Source organism: Aedes albopictus, chromosome 3 (genome assembly GCF_035046485.1).
Source record: "Aedes albopictus strain Foshan chromosome 3, AalbF5, whole genome shotgun sequence".
In the NCBI taxonomy this organism is placed as follows: Eukaryota; Metazoa; Arthropoda; class Insecta; order Diptera; family Culicidae; genus Aedes; species Aedes albopictus.
Genome location: NC_085138.1, coordinates 427462362 through 427482162, shown reverse-complemented (window position 1 = coordinate 427482162; position 19801 = coordinate 427462362). Strand labels below are relative to the sequence as shown.

At 41.5% G+C, this 19801-nt stretch overlaps 1 protein-coding gene across 1 annotated transcript in view; it reads left to right on the top strand.

The window, feature by feature from the left end:
* Positions 1 to 19801, top strand: part of LOC109415401 (peroxidasin homolog) — a 567856-nt gene that overhangs the window by 440144 nt on the left and 107911 nt on the right. Inside the window, exon 8 of the mRNA XM_062856469.1 lies at positions 4915 to 5036. Coding sequence (XP_062712453.1) covers positions 4915 to 5036 — 122 coding nt within the window. The remainder of the gene's footprint in view (positions 1 to 4914; positions 5037 to 19801) is intronic.

Below are 19801 nucleotides of genomic sequence, written 5' to 3'. Positions count from 1 at the left end.
AGATATTTAATTTCGCGCACGCGATCAATTGTCTCACCATCAATTTCTACAGAGACTTCAGAGTTAACTCGACTCCGCGAAATGACTATGAATTTAGTTTTACTAATGTTCAATTTCAGCTGTTTGTACTTCAACCATTTACTCAGAGAACGTAAATCTGCATTCATATGTGAAACGGCTTCCCTCAAATCTTTTGCTGCAATGAATATCACGGTATCATCGGCAAAAACATTAATATCGCAAAACCGTAAGACTCGTCGCATGTCATTGATGTACATAATGAATAAAACGGGCCCTAATACATTCCCCTGTGGCACGCCTAGGCTGTTAACCACGGGGCTCGAAATCGAATCATTAAAAACAGTCCGTTGAGTTCTGTCAGACAAATAGCTTTCGAACCATCTGTATGCAGAACCCGAAATTCCAAAGCGCTTCATTGTTTCCAACAACAAGGGCCGAGAAATCGTTTCAAAAGCGCGTTTCAGATCCAAAAAAACAGCAACAATAGTATCTTTACGCTCTACATTTTCTTTCCATTTCGCTAGCACCAAGTTCAATGCGGTTTCACAGGAATGACCTTCCCGATATCCCGATTGCTCTGGTATTAGCAAATTATTACTATTTAGATATGCTAACAGCTGGCCTTTTACAACAAGTTCCAAAATTGTTTCTAATATGTGCAACATATTGATGGGACGAAACTCTTCGGCTTTAATCGTTCCAGCAACTTTTTGAATTGGAATCACTATGGATTCCTTCCAAACGTGCGGCACGTGCCCAGTTTGTAACGATTCATTAATCAGGTCCAGCAGATTGTGACCAATGACATCAAAGCAATCCTGTATTACTCTCGCATTTACAATATCTACGCCAGCCGTTTTGCCCATAGAAAAGCAAATATTTTTTAGTTCTTCCAAAGTTATTGGGTGAAAAGATTCAAATATACTATTGATGCTAATCGGCTGTTGTATTTCGTCAGGCTTATCTACTAATTCAATTGATTGATTAATAGATAAAACACTATCGATGAAATATTCATTAAATCTACTCGCTATAACTTGTTCAGACTAGGTTTTAACAATGACTTTAAAATGTTCCATAACTCTTTGCTGTTGTTTTGATGCTGATCAATTTTCCTCTGAACATACTCGCAACGAGTTTGTTTAACCAATTGCGAGTATTTATTGCGCGCGACCTTGTACCTTTGCCAATTTCTAAAATTTTCATTTCTTCGCCATTTTTTGTACAATTTGTCTCTTTTGCGTTTAAGACGCAGTAGATCCAATAAATTGTACCAGCTGTTCGTATTTTTTAATGTAACAACTTTATTTTCGACTAGTTGATTGGTACAGGTTTTCAAGACGTCAGTTAGAACAGCTGATTTCCGATCTAAAGAACCGTCGTTAGCATGAAAATCCACACCTCTTGCAACAAGACTCGAAAGTGCTTGTTTTGAGTACTTCTTCCAACACTTTAATTTTACAACATTACAATCCTCTCTGTCATTTTCGTCAATATTAATTACTAAAGCTTCATGGTCAGTTATTTTTAATTCTGGACTTACAACAACATTTACAGTATTACAATTTGAATAAACATGGTCAATTAGAGTTTTGCTGTGTTGAGCAATACGCGTAAAATCATTTACTTATTGTTTCAAATTATAAAAGTCCGCTAGCCGTTTCAAATGATTCGAATTCGGATTGTCACACCAATTGATATAAAAGTCGCCAGCAAGTACATTACATTTACCTGAATCTAAAAACGTCTCAAGCCAGTTTTCCAAAATTTGAATAAAACGCTGGTCATTAGCACTGGGAGAGTGATATAAACACCATAATTACCCATCTTCATGCCACGTAAAACTGCGATGCCTAAGAGCCAATTGCTTTCACAAGCCTCGTTTAATAGAAGCTTGTACTGAACTGATTCTTTGACATAAATAGCAACTCCGCCAGTGTGTCTCGAATGTGATACACAAGCAGCCACATTATGTTCTACGGATTTCAGGGGTTGCCTCCCTGGAGCCCCCAGAAACCCCTTCAAAATCTTTCTAAAACTCTCAAGAAATTTTAAAATAAAAATCTGATATGTTTGTTATAGATACATTCCCAAGTAACATTTTAAGTTTTGTTCGGCTCTACAAGAGATCTTCATGACCAATTTTATAAAACTTGCAATAAAACTGATTTATATATCAAAACCTCTTGATAACCTCTTTAAGAGCATCTTCCGGCTAAGTGGACCACTCTCGGAGAGGCTCTGCAAACCGCATTAAGAGAAGCAATAAAACCGTTTTAATTCAATTTTACCGTGAATATTGGGATTGTAGAATCATAAAATTAATGCGCCTCAAAAATAGTGAATATTATCATCTTGGAATGAAATGAATCAATTTGTTTATTTAGTAAAACTATCTCGAGTCACAAAAAAACTCAGCAGAGAGAGTTTATTTATGTGAGCATGTTATGGAAATGGTGGCAAACTATGAATTCAATGCTTATTTGAGCAAAATTAACTATTTTCCTTTCACGTTAGCTAATTATTCAATATGGCGACAACCATTATCAGCGAAAATAAAACGAAAGCAAGTTTACTTTTATGATGACTGCAATAAACCGAAGACCACTTTATCAAGAAGACTTGCAGCACTGCTCAAAATCGGGAGTCACTGTTAGCAGCGCCACCACGGCTTAAGGTGAAAGCATTTATGATAGTGTGTGTAAATCTGCATACTCGCACCAATACATTCTTACACTTTTATACAAAGGTACCACCTTAGCTCAACAGGCGGCGGTGCCGTCGGTGTCGCATGCCGTTAGTAAGGGAAAACAACAGAGATGCATGTCTTCTTGATAAAGTAGTCTTCGAATAAACCTAGAAATGTCGTAGTTCTGCTTTTCCACCAACAGATGTCGTTACTAATCGAACGGATCGCCATCTGTTGAGAGTTTTAACAGTTTTATTGTGGTAATAATGATTGCCAGAAGGTTTACAAATCGGAAAGTTTTGTTTACTCTTAAAATCTGTCTCCATGGATATCTTCAAGTATACTACAAAACATTTTAGCAATGGTTTTCATAAAGGCTGTCATAAAACTGCGAGTTTTAATTATTGCTGTAATAAAACCCTAACAAAAATCAAACAAAACCAATCAGCAATGGAAATTGTAACTTGGGATTATTATTTCAGAGGCGAATGAACCAGAAGGTTCGAAACCTCTATAATAATAATAAAAAAACATTATTATTAAGGATGCGTCTAACATTTGGATTCCCGACTTCCGCTAAATATGTTTTGTTTTTATAAAAAAATTGAATTTAACGCAATGGGAAGTGTAAGGAATTTCTGGATCTAGACAATTACTGGATAGCTTCTACTTCTTCTCAATTTATATCGTTAATTATTTTAACAATTGAATGAGGCAGTCTTCCTCCAGTTAAAATATAAACACCCATATCTAGTTAATGTTAATATTTCGTTAAAACTGCTAATATTTATTCGAAAGATTTGATTCAAGGTTATAAGAAAACAGGGTAAAATATTTGACAAGGATAGTGCTCAAGAAACAACATTTATTTGGCACTAATGAAATTTTGATCGAGTCAAAAAAGATGTTTGAGCATTGGTTTCTTTCTGGACAAATATTTGACCCTGTGTACTGGGATCTTAAGAACTTTTGCCTTGAAGTTAAAATTAAAGAACAATAGGTTTAAATTCATTCCTTAAATATTCTCTACCTTCAAGTTATCAAATTCAGTTCGTAGCTTTTCTTTTTACCAAAAAAGCTCATCCTTTTTTATTATTTTACTCTCTTTTAACACGGTTCACGAACTTCCCACAATAGACGAGATTAAATGACAATCAAATTAAGTTTTAATTCTGAATTTTCCATACCCGGTTCGGTACCGCACCAGGGTCCGATCCACACTTTGCATATCTACATTTTAATTAGGTCCCTTTCGCTCTCCAGCACCCAACCCAGCCCAGCAAAGAACAATCCATTATCTTTTTCCGAGCCCCCGAACCGAGCATAATTCAAGCCACGAACGCCGCCACGCCATCCCGGGGTGGTTTTAATGCAGTGCTAATTCCATTCCATTCACACCTTCCGTACAAGAAGAAACTGTGTGCAGGCGGGAATTCCCCTACTCGGTGAAGTTGATTTTTGCACTCGTCATAATGGGAATAGTGGAAAAAAATGTGGACGGAGTGGGAAAGAAAAAAAAACTACTCCATTCGCCAAGGCAAACTCATCAGATTGGAAGAGTTGAGCTCCGTACGCACCGGTACCCTAAAACAAACTACTGCCAGAGTTAGGAGCTCGACGTATCGAGTTAAATAAATTTTTGCTAGTTAAACTGGGGTGGAAACTTGTGTTTCTCAAAGTTGCGCTTCCATCAGCACACTTGCTGCGGCATCCCCCCGGGCCTCCGTCACGTCACCTACCAGCATACTAGTCATACTGTGGGTTTTCTGGGGAAGAACTAACCGACTCTCAGGGATGAAGTTTTTAATTAATGTACGACAGAGACTAACACAAAGTAGGGACATTCTTTGGGAAGCGTTTTGCAAAAAAAAGTTGCCAAATTGTATATTTTGCCGAAAGGTGTTTGCACAGTTTGTGTTCATTCCGATATAGATTAAATGTATTTTAAACATCGCACCTCCCTTTAGATACTCAATAATCAAGGCTCCACTGAAAATAAATTCAGTGTAAGAGAGATAAAATCTGAGAAGAATTTCTTAACAACCTTTCCGTAGAATCTTATCGAATGCTTCCACGCTTGTCAAAAACGTATCCTTTTCTAGTAAACCTTCACCGCCCAACCCATAACGATCATTTCTGATTCACTTCCAACCAACTCTAATCACATTTTATTTTCCCCACATTTCGTTTTTACCCACGCACAGATGCTGTGGTACCAGAATTCGTTCCTCCTGGATCCCAACGACCGCCGGGCCATGTTCTCCAAGGGTGACAAATACACGCTGAACATTCGAAACTTTCAGCAGTCCGACTTTGGCAACTACAGGTAAGTGTTTCTGCTGCTAGAAATGAGTAGCCGCCCGTCCGTCCGTCCGTCCGTCCGCCGGGCGCGCAGGTGCTTTCTATTGCCCTTATCAGCGTCATCATTTTTGAGACTGGAGTAGTCGTCAACCTACCCACCATCATCACTGAAATCGTTGTTGGGTGGTGAATTCAGGAAGGGTGGGAGATATATTTTTAACAGGAATCACATTTACTTGAGACTGATTAGAAGCCGGGCAGACAACCATAAACGGGGAGACGAGTAACGCTACGCTACGCAACGCAACGGTGGAAGTAATTTGGTGTGACTAAAGCCGTACTGATGGTTGCTTCTGCTGCTGCTGCTGCGCGTGTTGGCTGCCGTTGATGGTCGCGTTTGGTTGGCTTGTCGTCAGTTTTCTAGTGATGGCGTAGTTGGGGATGATGAAAGTGATTTTGAAATTTCTGCTAGGGAAGAGTGTTGCGGACACGTTATTCGACCATTTGGATTCTTTAGTTCAAGTGGTATCACGAGTTTTAATACTCTGTCCGGCCGAAGAGTATTAGAAACTCGTGAATAAAACAGGGTTTCTAGTTAATATCCTTTTTTCAACAAACATTGAGTGTCTAAGCACTTTTAAATTTTTATATCCATGCATTCATTTATTTAGTTCAACATCAAATTCATGATAACACTGAATCAACAATTTACCGCCATAATACTCGATTTGCAGCTGCAGCTCTTCAACGTCGGTCACGCTCAACGCTCGCCAGACCACGCTCCACCTGGTCGGCCCATCGTGCTCCCTGCGCCCCATGCCTTCTTGTACCAACCAGATGGTTAGCAAACACCAACTTTGAAAGGTTGTTGTCCGGCATTCTTGCAACATGCCCTGCCCACCGTATCCATCCCGCTTAGGCCACTTTCAGGATGTTGGGTTCACCGTAGAGTGCAGTAAGCTCATGGTTCATTCTTCGCCGCCACACACCATTCTCCTGCACACCGCCGAAGATCGTCCTTAGCATGCATCGCTTGAAAACTTCGAGTGCTTGTAGGTCCTCCTCGAGCATCATCCATGTCTCGTGCCCTCTAGAGAACCAGCGGTCTTATTAGCGTCTTGTCTCTCTCTCTCTCTCTTCTTGGCGTAACGTCCTCACTGGGACAAAGCCTGCTTATCAGCTTAGTGTTCTATGAGCACTTCCACAGTTTTTAACTGAGAGCTTCCTCTGCCAATGACCATTTTGCATGTGTATATCGTGTGGCAGGCACGAAGATACTCTATGCCCAAGGAAGTCAAGGAAATTTCCTTTACGAAAAGATCCTGGACCGACCCGGGAATCGAACCCGTCACCCTCAGCATGGTCATGCTGAATACCCGTGCGTTTACCGCCTCGGCTATATGGGCCCTTGTACATGGTACATTTGGTGCGGGGGTGAATCTTTTTTGACCGCAGTTTCTTCTGGAGCCTATAGTAGGCACGACTTCCACTGATGATGCGCCTTCGTATTTCATGGCTCACGTTTTTGTCAGCCGTTGGCAAGGAACCGAGGTAGACGAATTCTTCTACCACCTTGAAAATATCCCCGTCTATCGTAACATTGCTGCCAAGGCTTGTCCTGTCTCGCTCAGTCCCACCTACCTGCATGTACTTTGTCTTAGCCGCATTCACCACCAGTCCGACCTTTGCTGCTTCACGTTTCAGGCGGATGTACTGTTCTGCCACCGTTCCAAATGTTCTAGCAATAATATCCATGTCATCCGCAAAACAAACAAATTGGCTGAAAACTAGGCAGGAAAGTCCATCACATTGACGTAATCCCCGTCGAGATTCAAATGAACTGGATAGTTCACTCGAAATCCTTACGCTGTTGTGCACACCGTCCATCGTTGCTCTTATCAGTCTGGTAAGCTACCCGGGAAAGCTGTTCTCGTCCATGATTTTTCATAGCTCTGTGCGGTCGATACTGTCGTATGCCGCCTTGAAGTCGATAAATAGGTGGTGCGTTGGGACCTGGTATTTACGGCATTTCTGGAGGATTTGCCGTACGGTGAAGATCTGGTCCGTTGTCGACCGGCCGTCGATGAAACCGGCTTGGTAAATTCCCACAAACTCATTTACTTCAGGTGAAAGACGACGGAAGATGATCTGGGATAGCACTTTGTAGGCGGCATTCAAAATGGTGATCGCTCGAAAATTCTCACACATTAACTTGTCGCCTTTCTTGTGGATGGGACAGATTATCCCTTCCTTCCACTCCTCCGGTAGCTGTTCGGTTTCCCAGATCTTGACTACTAACTGGTGCAGACAGGTGGCCAACTTTTCCGGGTCCATCTTGATGAGTTCTGCTGCGATACCGTCCTTACCAGCCGCTTTGTTGTTTTTGCGCTGGTGGATGGCATCCTTAACTTCCCTCAACATGGGAGTTGGTTCGTTCGCGTCCTCTGCTGCGCCAACACAGTCGTATCCTCCGCTGCCTTGATCCCCCATGCTTACATTCTCTTCGTCATTCAGGTGTTCGTCGAAGTGCTGCTTCCACCTTTCGATCACCTCACGTTTGTCCGGCAGGAGGCCTCTGTCTTATCCCTGCATAGTTCGGCTCGCGGCACAATGCCGTTGCGGGATGCGTTGAGCTTCTGATAGAACTTCCGTGTTTCTTGGGAACGGCACAGCAGATCCATTTCTTCACACTCCGCTTCTTCCAGGCGGCGCTTTTTCTCCCGAAAGAGGCGGGTCTGCTGTTTCCGCTTCTGTTTGTAATGTTCCACGTTCTGTTGAATCCCTTGCTGCAGCATTGCCGCTCGCGCTGCGTCCTTCTCCTACGGAACCGTTATGCACTCCTCGTCGAACCAATCGTTTCGTCGACTCCGTTCTACCTACCCGATAGTGCTCTCGACTGCGTTGTTGATGGCTGCTTTGACTGTACTCCAGAATTCCTCCAGAGGAGCCACATCGAGCACACCCTCGTCCGGCGACGCTGACTCGAGATTCTGCACGTATGCGGTGGCGATATCCGGTTGCTTCAGTCGCTCTAGATCGTACCGGAGCGGCCGCCGGTACTGTACATTGTTATTTACGGATAGTTTTGGGCGCAGTTTAACCATCACCAGGTAGTGATCAGAGTCGATATTAGCGCCACGATAGGTCCTGCACTGATAGACGGCTTGCGGTTGAAATTACTATTCTGAGGGTCAACATAAATGCACAACGCCACTTTATTTGTGCAGACTGAGTTTCGTTTCAATTCAACAGATTAATGTTTTCAATTTTACCATGGACCCGATTTACAATTAAAAAAAGTTTCTGTTGGCAACCGGATTCAAACCAAGAATCTTGAGATCACCAGGCTCGCACGCTACCACTTGGCTATCGAACCGGTTGATATGAGAGGACACATAATGCACACAAGAAGCGTATATGGGTTGAAGATTATGTTATGCCACAGTAAATTTGAAAACATTTTTGTGCTTGTCATAACCGCAAGCCGTCTTTCAGTGTGACGTCGATAATGTCGGAGAAGTGCCGTCCATCAATCAGAACGTGGTCGATTTGCGATTCCGTTTGTTGTGGTGATCTCCATGTGTAACGGGAGGCTGTGCTGGAAGAAGGTGCTACGAATGGCCAGGCCATGTTCTTGGAGGTGGCGAAATCTATGAGGCGTAGGCCATTTTCGTTCATCAGCTGGTGGGCGCTGAACTTTCCAATCGTAATTCTGAATTCCTCCTCCTGACCTACCTGAGCGGTTAGGTCCCCTATGATGATCTTGACGTCGTGGTTAGGGCAGCGGTCGTACTCGCGTTCGAGCTGCGCGTAAAATGCGTTCTTGTTATCATCAATACTCTCATAGTGTGGGCTGTGCATGTTTATTATGCTGAAGTTGAAGAATCGGCCCTTGATCTTCAGCACATTCTTTCGTCGATCGGCCACCAACCGATCACGCGCATATCACCCATCACGATGAAAGCTGTTCCCAGCTCGCGTGTGTTGTCGCAGCTCTGGTAGATGGTATGATTACCTCTAAACGTTCGCACCATGGATTCTGTCCAACACACCTCCTGCAGCGCTACATGCCGAACCCGCGGTCCTTCAGTAGATCGGAGAGTATGCGGTTGCTCCCAATGAAGTTGAGAGATCGGCAGTTCAACGTACCGAGTTTTCAATCGCAAGTCCTTTTTTTGCAGGGGTCGTTGCCTGGTTCGTATTATTCTGTTGGTCTCGGTTCGTATTATTCTGTTGTTGATTTTCCGTTACAATGTTTTTTTTACGGCCGACTCATAGGGCCTGACACAAACCCTTTACTTTCCGGAGGACCATAGTGCACAGTTGAGCTTAGAGTCCTTTCCTGGCACTCGGACGTTGATCAGCCGCCCCTAACATGGGAATCAGACGCTGTTGTGAGCCGCTCCTCGTGGAGAACAGACGCTCAGGTTTGCCGAAGCAAACCCCCCTTTCCCTGTCAGCCTATGACCAAAGTTCCCACCGGTGTTGGTTACCCGATCTTCCCTAAGGTTGCTCATAGTTTCCGGCCGGTACCACGAGGAGGTAGGGATAGGAGTTGCTGGGCATAAGCTAGTGGATCACAATGGGATCTGAATGGCGCAGCATACCCAGCCTTTACCGTGCCCTTTAACGTCCTGTACTGTGCTTCAATGAGGCCGATGATTTTCTCAGGGACATCCTTGCGCCTAAGGGCTCCCCACATGTTTCCGTGATTGAGACGGACGAATGCTTTTTCGTAATCAATGAACACCAGGTAGAGAGATTTTTTGAACTCATTGATACTCTCCAAGATACGGAGCGTGACAATATGGTCCACAAGATCGTCCGACAAGGAATTCTTCCTGCTACCACCGGAGAGTTTCGACAATCTTCTCCTGTATCTGGTTAAGGGCCACTTTACAGAGGACTTTGAGAACGATACACAGCAACACGATATCCCGCCAATTATCGCATTCAGTCAGGTCACCCTTTTTGGGCACCTTTTTTAAGATGCTTTGCATCCAGTAGACCGGAAATGTCGCGATTTTCTATATATTGCAGAATAATTGATGCAGCAGTTGTGCAAATACTACGGGGTCAGCATTTAGCATCTCGGCTGATATGTGATCGACTCCCAGGGCCCTGTTCGATTTCATACTACGGATGGCCGTTTCTATCTCCTGCAATGATGGAGCATCGGTGTTGACACGGGTAATGCGTCGAACCCTTGGCGGATCATGTTGAGGTGTTGGTGGCGTGGTCGATACTTGAAAAAGGTTCCATAAGTGCTCGAACAAGCGTTTTAGCTGGTCAGCCGGGTCAGTCAATAGCTGTCAAGATGTGTACTTCACGGACATCGTAGCATTCATCTTAGTTCCACTAAGGCGACGTGAGGCCTCTTAAAGGAGACCAATGTCGCCGGTATTCGCGGCTTCTCGCCTCTGTCAGCTAGGGAGTCCGCCCACACTCTTTAGTCCCGCCTACATGAGCGCTTCACTTCCTTCTCAAGAGCCGAATTGTGCTGACGGGCAACGGCTTTGGCTCCTCGTGTTTTCGTTCGCTCTATCGCGGCTTTGGCGTTCCTTCGCTCCTCTATCTTCCTCCAGGTATCATCTGTGATCCACTGTTTTCTCTGGGTGCGTAGCTCAACCAAATTATTCTCGCCGGTGGCCATGAAGGCGTTCTTGATGGGGCTCCATTGATCTTCTACGCTTCCTCTTTCCGGAATAACCGCAACATGGTTCTCCGGCTTCTCGTCGAAGGAACTTTTCATCTCAGCGTCTTCCAGTCGGTGTGTGTATGGAACCGACGCCCGATTTTCTCCTCCTATCGATGGATCCTCGCAAAGCGCAACCAGATACACCGATTAGAAAATGATGGTTAGACGCAATGTCGGCGCTTGTCAAGAAGGCTCCGTCTTCATTTCCAGCTGATGCAGATGTGGTGGTCGATTTGATTTTCCGTGACGCCATCAGGGGAAACCCATGTCACTTTGTGTACTGGTCAATGGGAAAAGAGCGATCCTCCAATCATCATGTCATTGTTGCCACAAAATTCTGCAAATAGCCCACCGTTCTCGCTCATTTCTCCGAGACCTCATAGTCCGAGATGTCGGAACCAACCTTCGCGTTGAAGTCGCCCATGAGGATCTTGATATCTCCTTTTGGAATGAATCAAAAGCGAATGAATGAAGGTTATTGAATGGGTTATTATTTAGAATGAATAGGGCCGATATCTTCACCCTGGCTTAAGTGTTAAACCAAACTGGATGTGTAAGCCTGGCTTACTGGTTAAGTCGAGGTGAAGAAATCGGCCCTTAGAAGAAAGTTTTTGCTTGTAATGTAAACATTTGTATCTTCATCAACAAGATTTCAAACCTGGGCTAGTTAATCCTAAGCCCCACGACTTAACCTCCCTTACGAAGGAAGAACGCCCGTGAGTATATCGGGAATGCGATTCGATACCAAGTCTAATGTTCTGACCATCATACCAGGTTCGCTATAAAAATATTTCCAGAAACATGAAAAAATCGCGAGGACCGGCATCACCGGTCTATCAAATGTGAATGCAAATACAGTAAGGACCCGATTTTGTCAGCCCCATTTTGCGACAAACTTTTTGGTCTTGTTATCTAACGGTCAATTTTCAACCAATTCATTCAAGATTATCATCAAACTACGGCTTAAATGCAGAACGTACAGAGATAAAAAAAATGAAAAACCGTTCAGGTTTTTGAAGAGAGCAAAAACATGTTCTGAAAGGGGCTGACAAAATCGGGTCATTAATGTAAGGACAAATGAATATTCTCTGAGTGTGGCTTCCAAACGTTCGCCGAAGTTTGGTATCGTCGCTAAGAGGCAGGCATACAAAAAAGTGACGACCATTCGCTACTGAGTGACTTTCAATGTGAACAAAGTTGCATTGGAAATCAGAAATCCTATCCTAGGGGTTTTCTCATAAACTTTTTATATTGATTTCCCTAAAAAGTTCATCAGGACATTCTCTCAACAGTTCCATCCTGGAGATTCATCCAGATACTTCACCCACAGACAAACAGACGTAACACTTAGAAAGAATTCCTTAAAAATTAATCGCTCAGTTACACTACCACCAGCTGGTGACGATATTGCGCAAAGCACTGAGCTTCGCCATATCGTCAACAGCAGGCGCTAGTGTGAAACGTCAAACGCGAACAAAAACGATGCGCGCGCCTCTGGTTGTGAAAGTAACAACTGTGGATATTTAAATTGATCGTTAAAACCGTGGGCGATGGAAATTTTGTTAGTGTTACGTCTGTTTGTCTGTGCTTCACCTGTGCATTTATCCTGGAATGCCATCTGGTGAAATCTTCAGGAATCCATGCTGCGAATTTCTCTCGAAATTTTTTCTGTGGTTTCCTTAAGTTACTCCTTTTGGAGATTCTTCTAAAAACTTCGTCCGGGGGTTCTTCCAGGGAGATATTCCTTAAAGTTACAAGAAGGAAGTCCTTAAGGATTGTTAAAAAGAACTTCTGAAGGGTTCCCACAGGGTACTTCTGGAGGGTTTTCAGAAAGAACATCTGGAGAATCTTCGAAGAAAGAACTGGATTTTTTTTAGAAGGAACACCAGGAGCGCTCCCAGAAAGAACTTCTTGAGAATTGGCAGAAGAAATTTTTGAAGGGTTTTCAGACGAAGCTCCTGGATTTTTTTAATAGGAACTTTTGAAGAATTCTCAGAAAGAACTTCTCTCGTAAGGAACTCTTGGATTTTTTAGAGAATTCTAAGAAGGATTTCTTGGAGGACTTCCAGAATAAATTATTGGAGGATTTTCAAAAGTAAAACTTGGAGAAACTCCAGTAGGAAATCGCGTAGAAATTTCAAAAACTATTCTGAAAGGTATCCCGCAACAAAGTCATAGATGAATTTTCAGATGGAATACTAAATCAAACTCATGCAGGGAAACCAGAAAGAACTTCTAGAAATATTCCTGGTCGAATACTAGAAGGATTCTTGAAGAATTCTCGATGGAATAGGAATGCGAATCCCTGTTAAAATAAGACTGGAATTTCAGATGAAACACGTGAGTGAGTTCTAGAAGATTCATTGGAAAATCTTGAAATGAACTTTTTATTGGATCCCAAATGAAGCCTTTCAACTTTCATTATGAGGAAATCCAAAGAAGAATTTTATGATATTGCAAAATGTATCCCAAAACAAGACTACTTGAAGACAAGAACAGAACTGTAAGACATAATCATGCGAACTCCTTCTAGGCTTATTCCTACAAATATTCTTGGAGGAATTCTAGAAGCAACCTTTTGAGCAATCCCAAAACAATTTATGAAATAATCTCTTAAGATTAAAGAAAAATGCTACGAAATTTCTCAAAAGTTTCCCAGAAGCAACTTCAGAGAAAAAATCGAAAATGTGTTACATTCGGTGCATAAAAAAACGCATTTCAGAGGGGGGGGGATGTCACCAGTTCTATCCATTTTTTGTCCTTGAATGTGTCTGTCATATGTGTATATCATGGATACCTTCCAATTGTCTGACTCCCTCCAATTTTTTTTTTGTATTGGTTTTATCACAGGATTCCTTAGGGAATTATTAAGAAAACATCTTTTCAAGCATTTCCTCCTGAAATTTCTCTAATTATTCGCCCTTTAGTTATTTTTGTGATTTTTCTCGAATTTAGTTTTGGAACTTCAACCGAAACACTTTTATCGATTTCTGCCGGAATTCAATGCGGCATTCTTAGAATGATTTTGTAAGAATCCCCCAAGGTTATATTCGGGAAATTATGTTTGTTATTCCTCTATTTCGGACCGAGTTTGTTCTTTGAATTTCTTCCGATATTCCTGCAAGGGCTTGCAAGAATTGCTTAAGGATTCTTTCAGATTTTTTTTTCGGATTCCTTGTGAAACTCAGACAGGAGTGTTTGAAAGCCGAAGTGATAAATGAATCGGTCGTGTCTATGATCTCCAGTCAAGCCGACCATTGTGCATTCGTCGAATGTTTCACAAGCTGAGTGTAGACCACTCAGTCACTCGCGATCAAATTCCACATACTAAACTCAAAACGAGGTTTCACTCGGACTCCTTCGGCGATTTCTAACGGGATTTTCTGAGTTTTTATTTACACTAATTTCTCTTGACAGTCTTCAAGGAAAACCCCTCGATAAATGTCTCCAACTTTTTTGCCTCGAGAAATGTCTGCATCTTTTTTGAAGAGGAAATCGCAGAAGGAACTCTAAGAAGAAAATCCGGAGGGAACTATTATAAAAAATCTGAAAAACTCCATCAAAACCTTCTAAAAAATCTCTTCGTTACATGTTAGGAGGGGTGCCGGGTGAAATTCAGCAAAAAATCTCTAGAAAAAACTCCCCAAGGAAACTGGAAGAATCACGAGAAGGAATAATTGAAATATTTCCCGTTAGAACTCCCAAAAAAATTATGCTAGAAACTCCAGGAGAAAATCAGGAAAAAAACAATCCAAAAGAAGCTTAAACAATCCAAGGAGATACTGTAGAAGAAATCTTAAGAGGCTTTCCTTCAGAAATCTCGAAAGGCCTTTCAGGAAAACTCGTTTGGAAAACTCCTGAATTCTTCTGGGAAAAACTACGGCATCTGAAAAAAAATCCCGAAAGAAGCTCTGGAGAAATCCCGTGAAAATATCCCGCGATAATAATTCGAGTAATTACAGGAAGAGCTGCTAGGCAGACAAAATTTTGGTACACATCGTGGGAGGATCATTGGAAAAAATCCCGAGAAACATCTGAGAGGTGGAACTTTAACATAAATCCAGCCAGATACATCTAAAGAAACTCCAGGAAAATTATAGAAATGTCCCTGCAAAATCTCTTGCAGTAATGCCTGAAGATTTTCCCGGTGAAGCCTCAGGGAATCTCTGGGAGAACTCTGACAGCAGAGCTAGAATATCCTCTGAAAGTAATCCTTGTAAGAGCTCCTAACAAAGTTCCGAGGAAAACCACTGGAATAAATCTTTAGAAGAATCACTATACAAATTTCCAGAGAAACGCCCTTATTAGATTTTCAAAAAACTCCAGGAAAAATTGCTAGAGAACTATTGATGAGCTCCCCAAAAAATATCGGCCAAGAAGGGGTTCCAACCAGAAGGAATCCCTTGAGGAATATCGGAAAAAGTCTTGGAAAGAGTCCAGTTACACCAAAAATTCTTTTTGGATAAAGATTCGGGTGTGCACCTTATGGAATTTACTTAAAACGAAACAGATTATTTCATTAATGGATTTCAAGACTGGTAGTTTAGGGCAGTTGAATGATTAAGAAAATTGAATGCGACACCATGCCGGGTTTCCGAGGTGTTTAAGGAGGTTTTCAGAGGAGTTGCAATGCATTTTAGTCTACAAATGCTCCAAAAGGTTTAGAGGAGATTGATGATTTTCAGGGAGAACTCAGTGGATTTCAGGGACTGAAGGGAGTTCTTGGATACCCTTAGACTCCCTCCCACTTTAACACCCTCCACCCTTGTTGCACCCCTGTTTCATAAAACCACCATAAACCTCACCTTAATTCTCTCAAATGATTTGAAATTCTAATCGAGAAATTTTTCCTTAATGGAGCTACCCAAATACATTTGTTGATTCTAGTCGGAAAAATAAATGAAAATAATGAGGAATACAAGAAGAAATTTTCCAAGGATTCCTTTAAGGAGTTCAATGTTGAATTTTAGAAACAATGCAGTCAGAAATCCTGGTGAAGAGGAGCGTACAACTACAACATGCTTGAAAACTTGTTCAATTATGTTTTATTCGTTCCAGTAGTGTTGTAAACTCTGTGGAGTTTGATTCATAATAGAGAGAAGAAGTATGTCCCAATGTTATGACCTTGTCCTAAATAAAGTAAATGTTGCCAATAGACCTGTAGTTGATGTTACGTAACCAGATAAAATCTCTTTTACAACTTAATTCTCTCTGTAACTTTCCCAGCAGCCCTTCTGAAAGATTGCAGCACACCAAAGGTGAATCGATTAATTTTCTTCCACCTTGCACCAAGCTTTATACAGACTGCAGGAAAACGATGGACACGTTGCAACGCCCCATGCTGCGGAATGATGGAATGAAGGAAATTTAATTTTCATCTCGTTCAAGTCTTTCAACCCAAAGCACTTGCGGGTGCCCAGAAGCTTCCAGAGTCCAGACTGTGGAGCAGAGTCTGCAAATTGACGCGAAGTGCTTCATTTTCGGCTCAAAGTACATTTGAGAGCTGGGTTGAAATTGTCAATTTCAGCTTATTTCGTCCCCTGCCTTGCTGGAGGATAATGGGTTGCATTCTTAATGACAGCTGGCGGCGTCATTTTGTCGAAAATGCAAATAGGTTTGAAGGAGTCATCATTTTTTGGGACGACTGCTAGCCGGTGCTGATATTTTAATGAAACCTCCTGAATGCTTTCAATGTTGATGAGAGAACATTCATGGGGAAAACTTGTGCTATAATTGTATCCATTCAAACAAGCAGTAGGAAATAAGTTTTCAAAAAACAATTTCGAAGATCGATTTTCCCGTCTTATTCCACGAAACTTTCCCATTCGTTTGGGACCCCTTTTCAATCGTTCCGACTGGGGACTCTTAATTGACTGACGCTTTTCATTTCCCCATTTGACAAAATCTCCTACATGCCGGTTCCTCCGTCCGTCAAACTTCTTCCGCAAAGATAAGCTTCTTTAAATAGGAGCTCCAACCTTCGTCTACACTCTACAATCTCCCTTGGCAAAATCAAGCGTCTTTTCATCATGGTGCGTCCTACGAAATTCCCACATTCGCAATTCATCTTCCCGGGTCGGCTCGGCTCGGCTCCAGACCTATAGTAGTTGGGTCTCAGTTTCCAGTTTCGCTTTACTGGAGTGACGGTTCAAGTCACCCACTCATTATCATCGCCATCATTTGGCATCCGCACTTGAGGCCGTATACTTCTCGCCCGCCATTACGATCAGGTATCCGGCCTTTTTCGCATTTGGGCTGCGGGCGGAGGGGACGGGGCGTCAAGGAGGTACAAATGCTCCATCTTCATCGTCGTCATTAAAACTTTTCCGCAAAGAGAATGAGAGAAAAAGCCTGGGAAAAGTTTGTTGTGAAATCTGAACCGCAGGGAAAATTAGTGTTGGCTTTCTTGAAATTGCTGCAAAATGATGAGTGTCTTGCTCGGTGCGGTGCGGTGGTTGGAAGCTGAAAGACGACTGACTGTGCCATTCGGTGCTCACTCGGTGACTAAGTTGATAGGTGCACAGATTTGTTCTCTCCCCGGGAGATTTGGACTGCCATTATGGCATTATGGTGGCTGGCCGGCGGGCATGAAGAAGAAATGAAACGACAATATTTGAGTTTCTAGAGGCTTGCGGGATTGTCTCAGCAAATTGAGATTTGGAAGAAAAATCTCTGAAAATATTGTTTTGGTTAATAGTTGAATCTGCTTTTCATCACAGCTGAGACTTCCATGTAATCAATGTTATTGTGAAGTGTAAATTGGATTGAAGAAAGGAAGTTCAGTCAAACAATCATGAATGTCCATCTATCTCTTGTCAACTAATTTGGCAGTCCTACTGACAGTCCCTCCAAATGTAAGAAATATTTCAGTGATTCTATCAAAAACTCAGGATTTCTTACGAAATTTATTCAATGATTTTCTCTCAAATTCCCTCAGAAACTACTCTGCGGACTGAAAAAAATGATTTTTTTTCAAATCTGTATTCGGATTTTCTTCCAGAAATTTCTTTGGTTTCTTATATGGATCATTTCAGATATTTCACTAGCTATCATTCCAAAATTTCACAACAGATTATTTTGAAAAGACCAGCATAGATTGTTCCAGAAATTCCTCCATGCATTGCTTCAGAAAGGGGATCGACTGCGATTGGTATTATGCTAGCGGGGATTTTCGGCTTTCAGTCTCTATGTAATCATAAACGGATATTGGTTCAACACCTGACGTTTCGGTCACATAGAGACTGAAAGCCGAAAATCTCGCTAGCATAATTTCTTTAGAAATCATTGTTTTACTGAAAAAAACTTTTATGTTCGGCTTTCTCAGTCATACACTTAATTAGGCGTTATATGTTTATTTTACCCGACGTTTCGGCCATTGGGTGTGGCCTTTTTCAAGGGAAAACTGTTTTGTACAAATGTTTAATTAGTCTTGAGTTGTGTTAATTTAGTTCAGTGTTTCTTGCATGGTTTCTCGTCTTCCTCTTAAAGATTTTGCTGTTCTGCTTATCGTGTGGTCATGGTTTTGCTTCTGTGGGATTGTTATAATTTGTTTAGTTAATTTTACCAATTTTCGCTTATTTTAAACTTACAATTGTACATTTTTTTTCGTTTACACTTTTACTTATTTGTCACAGGGTTTTGTCTAGTGGTAAAAACGGTGATTTCAGAATGGTGAATTTCTGTTTAGTCAATTTATAGTTTGGTCTGTTTATAGAATGGAGCTTTTGTGCTTTTATAGCTATCGTACGATTGTTGTGTCTGTACGTCGATTTTTCTGCTCTGTCTATTTTTAAGTGTGTGTAATATGCCTGCATAGGTTGTACTGAGATTGTTTACGTCTGTTCGGTGGTTAACTGTATTGGTATTGTTTGTAATATGGCACATCTCTAATACTGGTAGGGAAGATGTTCTTCTAGATTGGTCAAGTATTGTTGTTTTGGTCGAGTCGAAATTATGGTCTTCTTCAATGACATGATTCATAAGTGCAGTTGTTTCCCTAAGTTTGTTTCTCTCTTCTTCTGCTTGTGGTTAACATCAAGTTCCAGTCGCAATTACCATCGAAAAAAAAACAAACTTAGAGATTTCTCCAGATGTTTCAAACCAAATCAGAGGATTCATTCAAAAAGCCATCCATGGACATTTTCAGAAACTCCTCCATTGATTTCTGTGAAATATCCTGCAGGTATGTCTTTAGAAATTACTCTAGGCTTTCTTTCAAAAAGTGTTTCAGGGAATTTTTAAGAAATTCAGCTTAAAATTTCTTCGGAGAGATTTGTCTGAGAATTCTAACAGCGATTCCTTTAGCAAATCCTTTGAAATTTATCATAAAGTTTTTTCAGGTTACCCAGAAGTTACTTTAAAAACTCTTTCATAAATCCATTCTTTGATTCCTTCCGAAATTGCCCCATGTATTCCTTTAGAAAACCCTCCAGGAAGTCTTTCACGATTTCCTTGTAAAAAAATCTTTCATCTACCATTTTTTATAAAAAAGGACCTCTAAAATTTTCTTCAGAGGATCCTCCAGAATTTTATCAATGAATTCCTCTAGAAAAGCACCTATTTTTTTTTTTTTTTTTTTATTCCTGTTCGGGTTTGTCACTGCGACCAGTTTTTAGATCTATTGTGACATTACCCGTAACCTTAGTGTAGTGCATGTCGCATTACTCAATTGCCATTGAGGGGCAATAAAGTATCGATTTTGATACAGTTTTTGTTTTGTTTTCTTAGAAAACAAAACAAGAGTACTGATATTGGCCATGCATCGGAAACCTAGCATCACCCTTGTTTTACTGCTAAATTCTCCCCAGTAGGAAGTTTAGGACCCGGGTTTTAACATTAGCAGCAATATCATTCCAATAATGGAACATGTGTTCAGTAATAAGGATTCTAGTATGTTCCTTGCGTACTAGCACTTTCCAGTCTTCGAAGAGTTAGTACATACATAGATCCCTAACCCAATTTGATTTCCTTTGCATTGAGTTTAGCCTCAGGTGGTGAGGTTTTTAACTATATGCAAAGTAAAGTTGGTAAAGTCAGTTTTATTCAAAAACTGGAAGTCACCAAAACACCAGTAGTAAGGACTAAATACTATA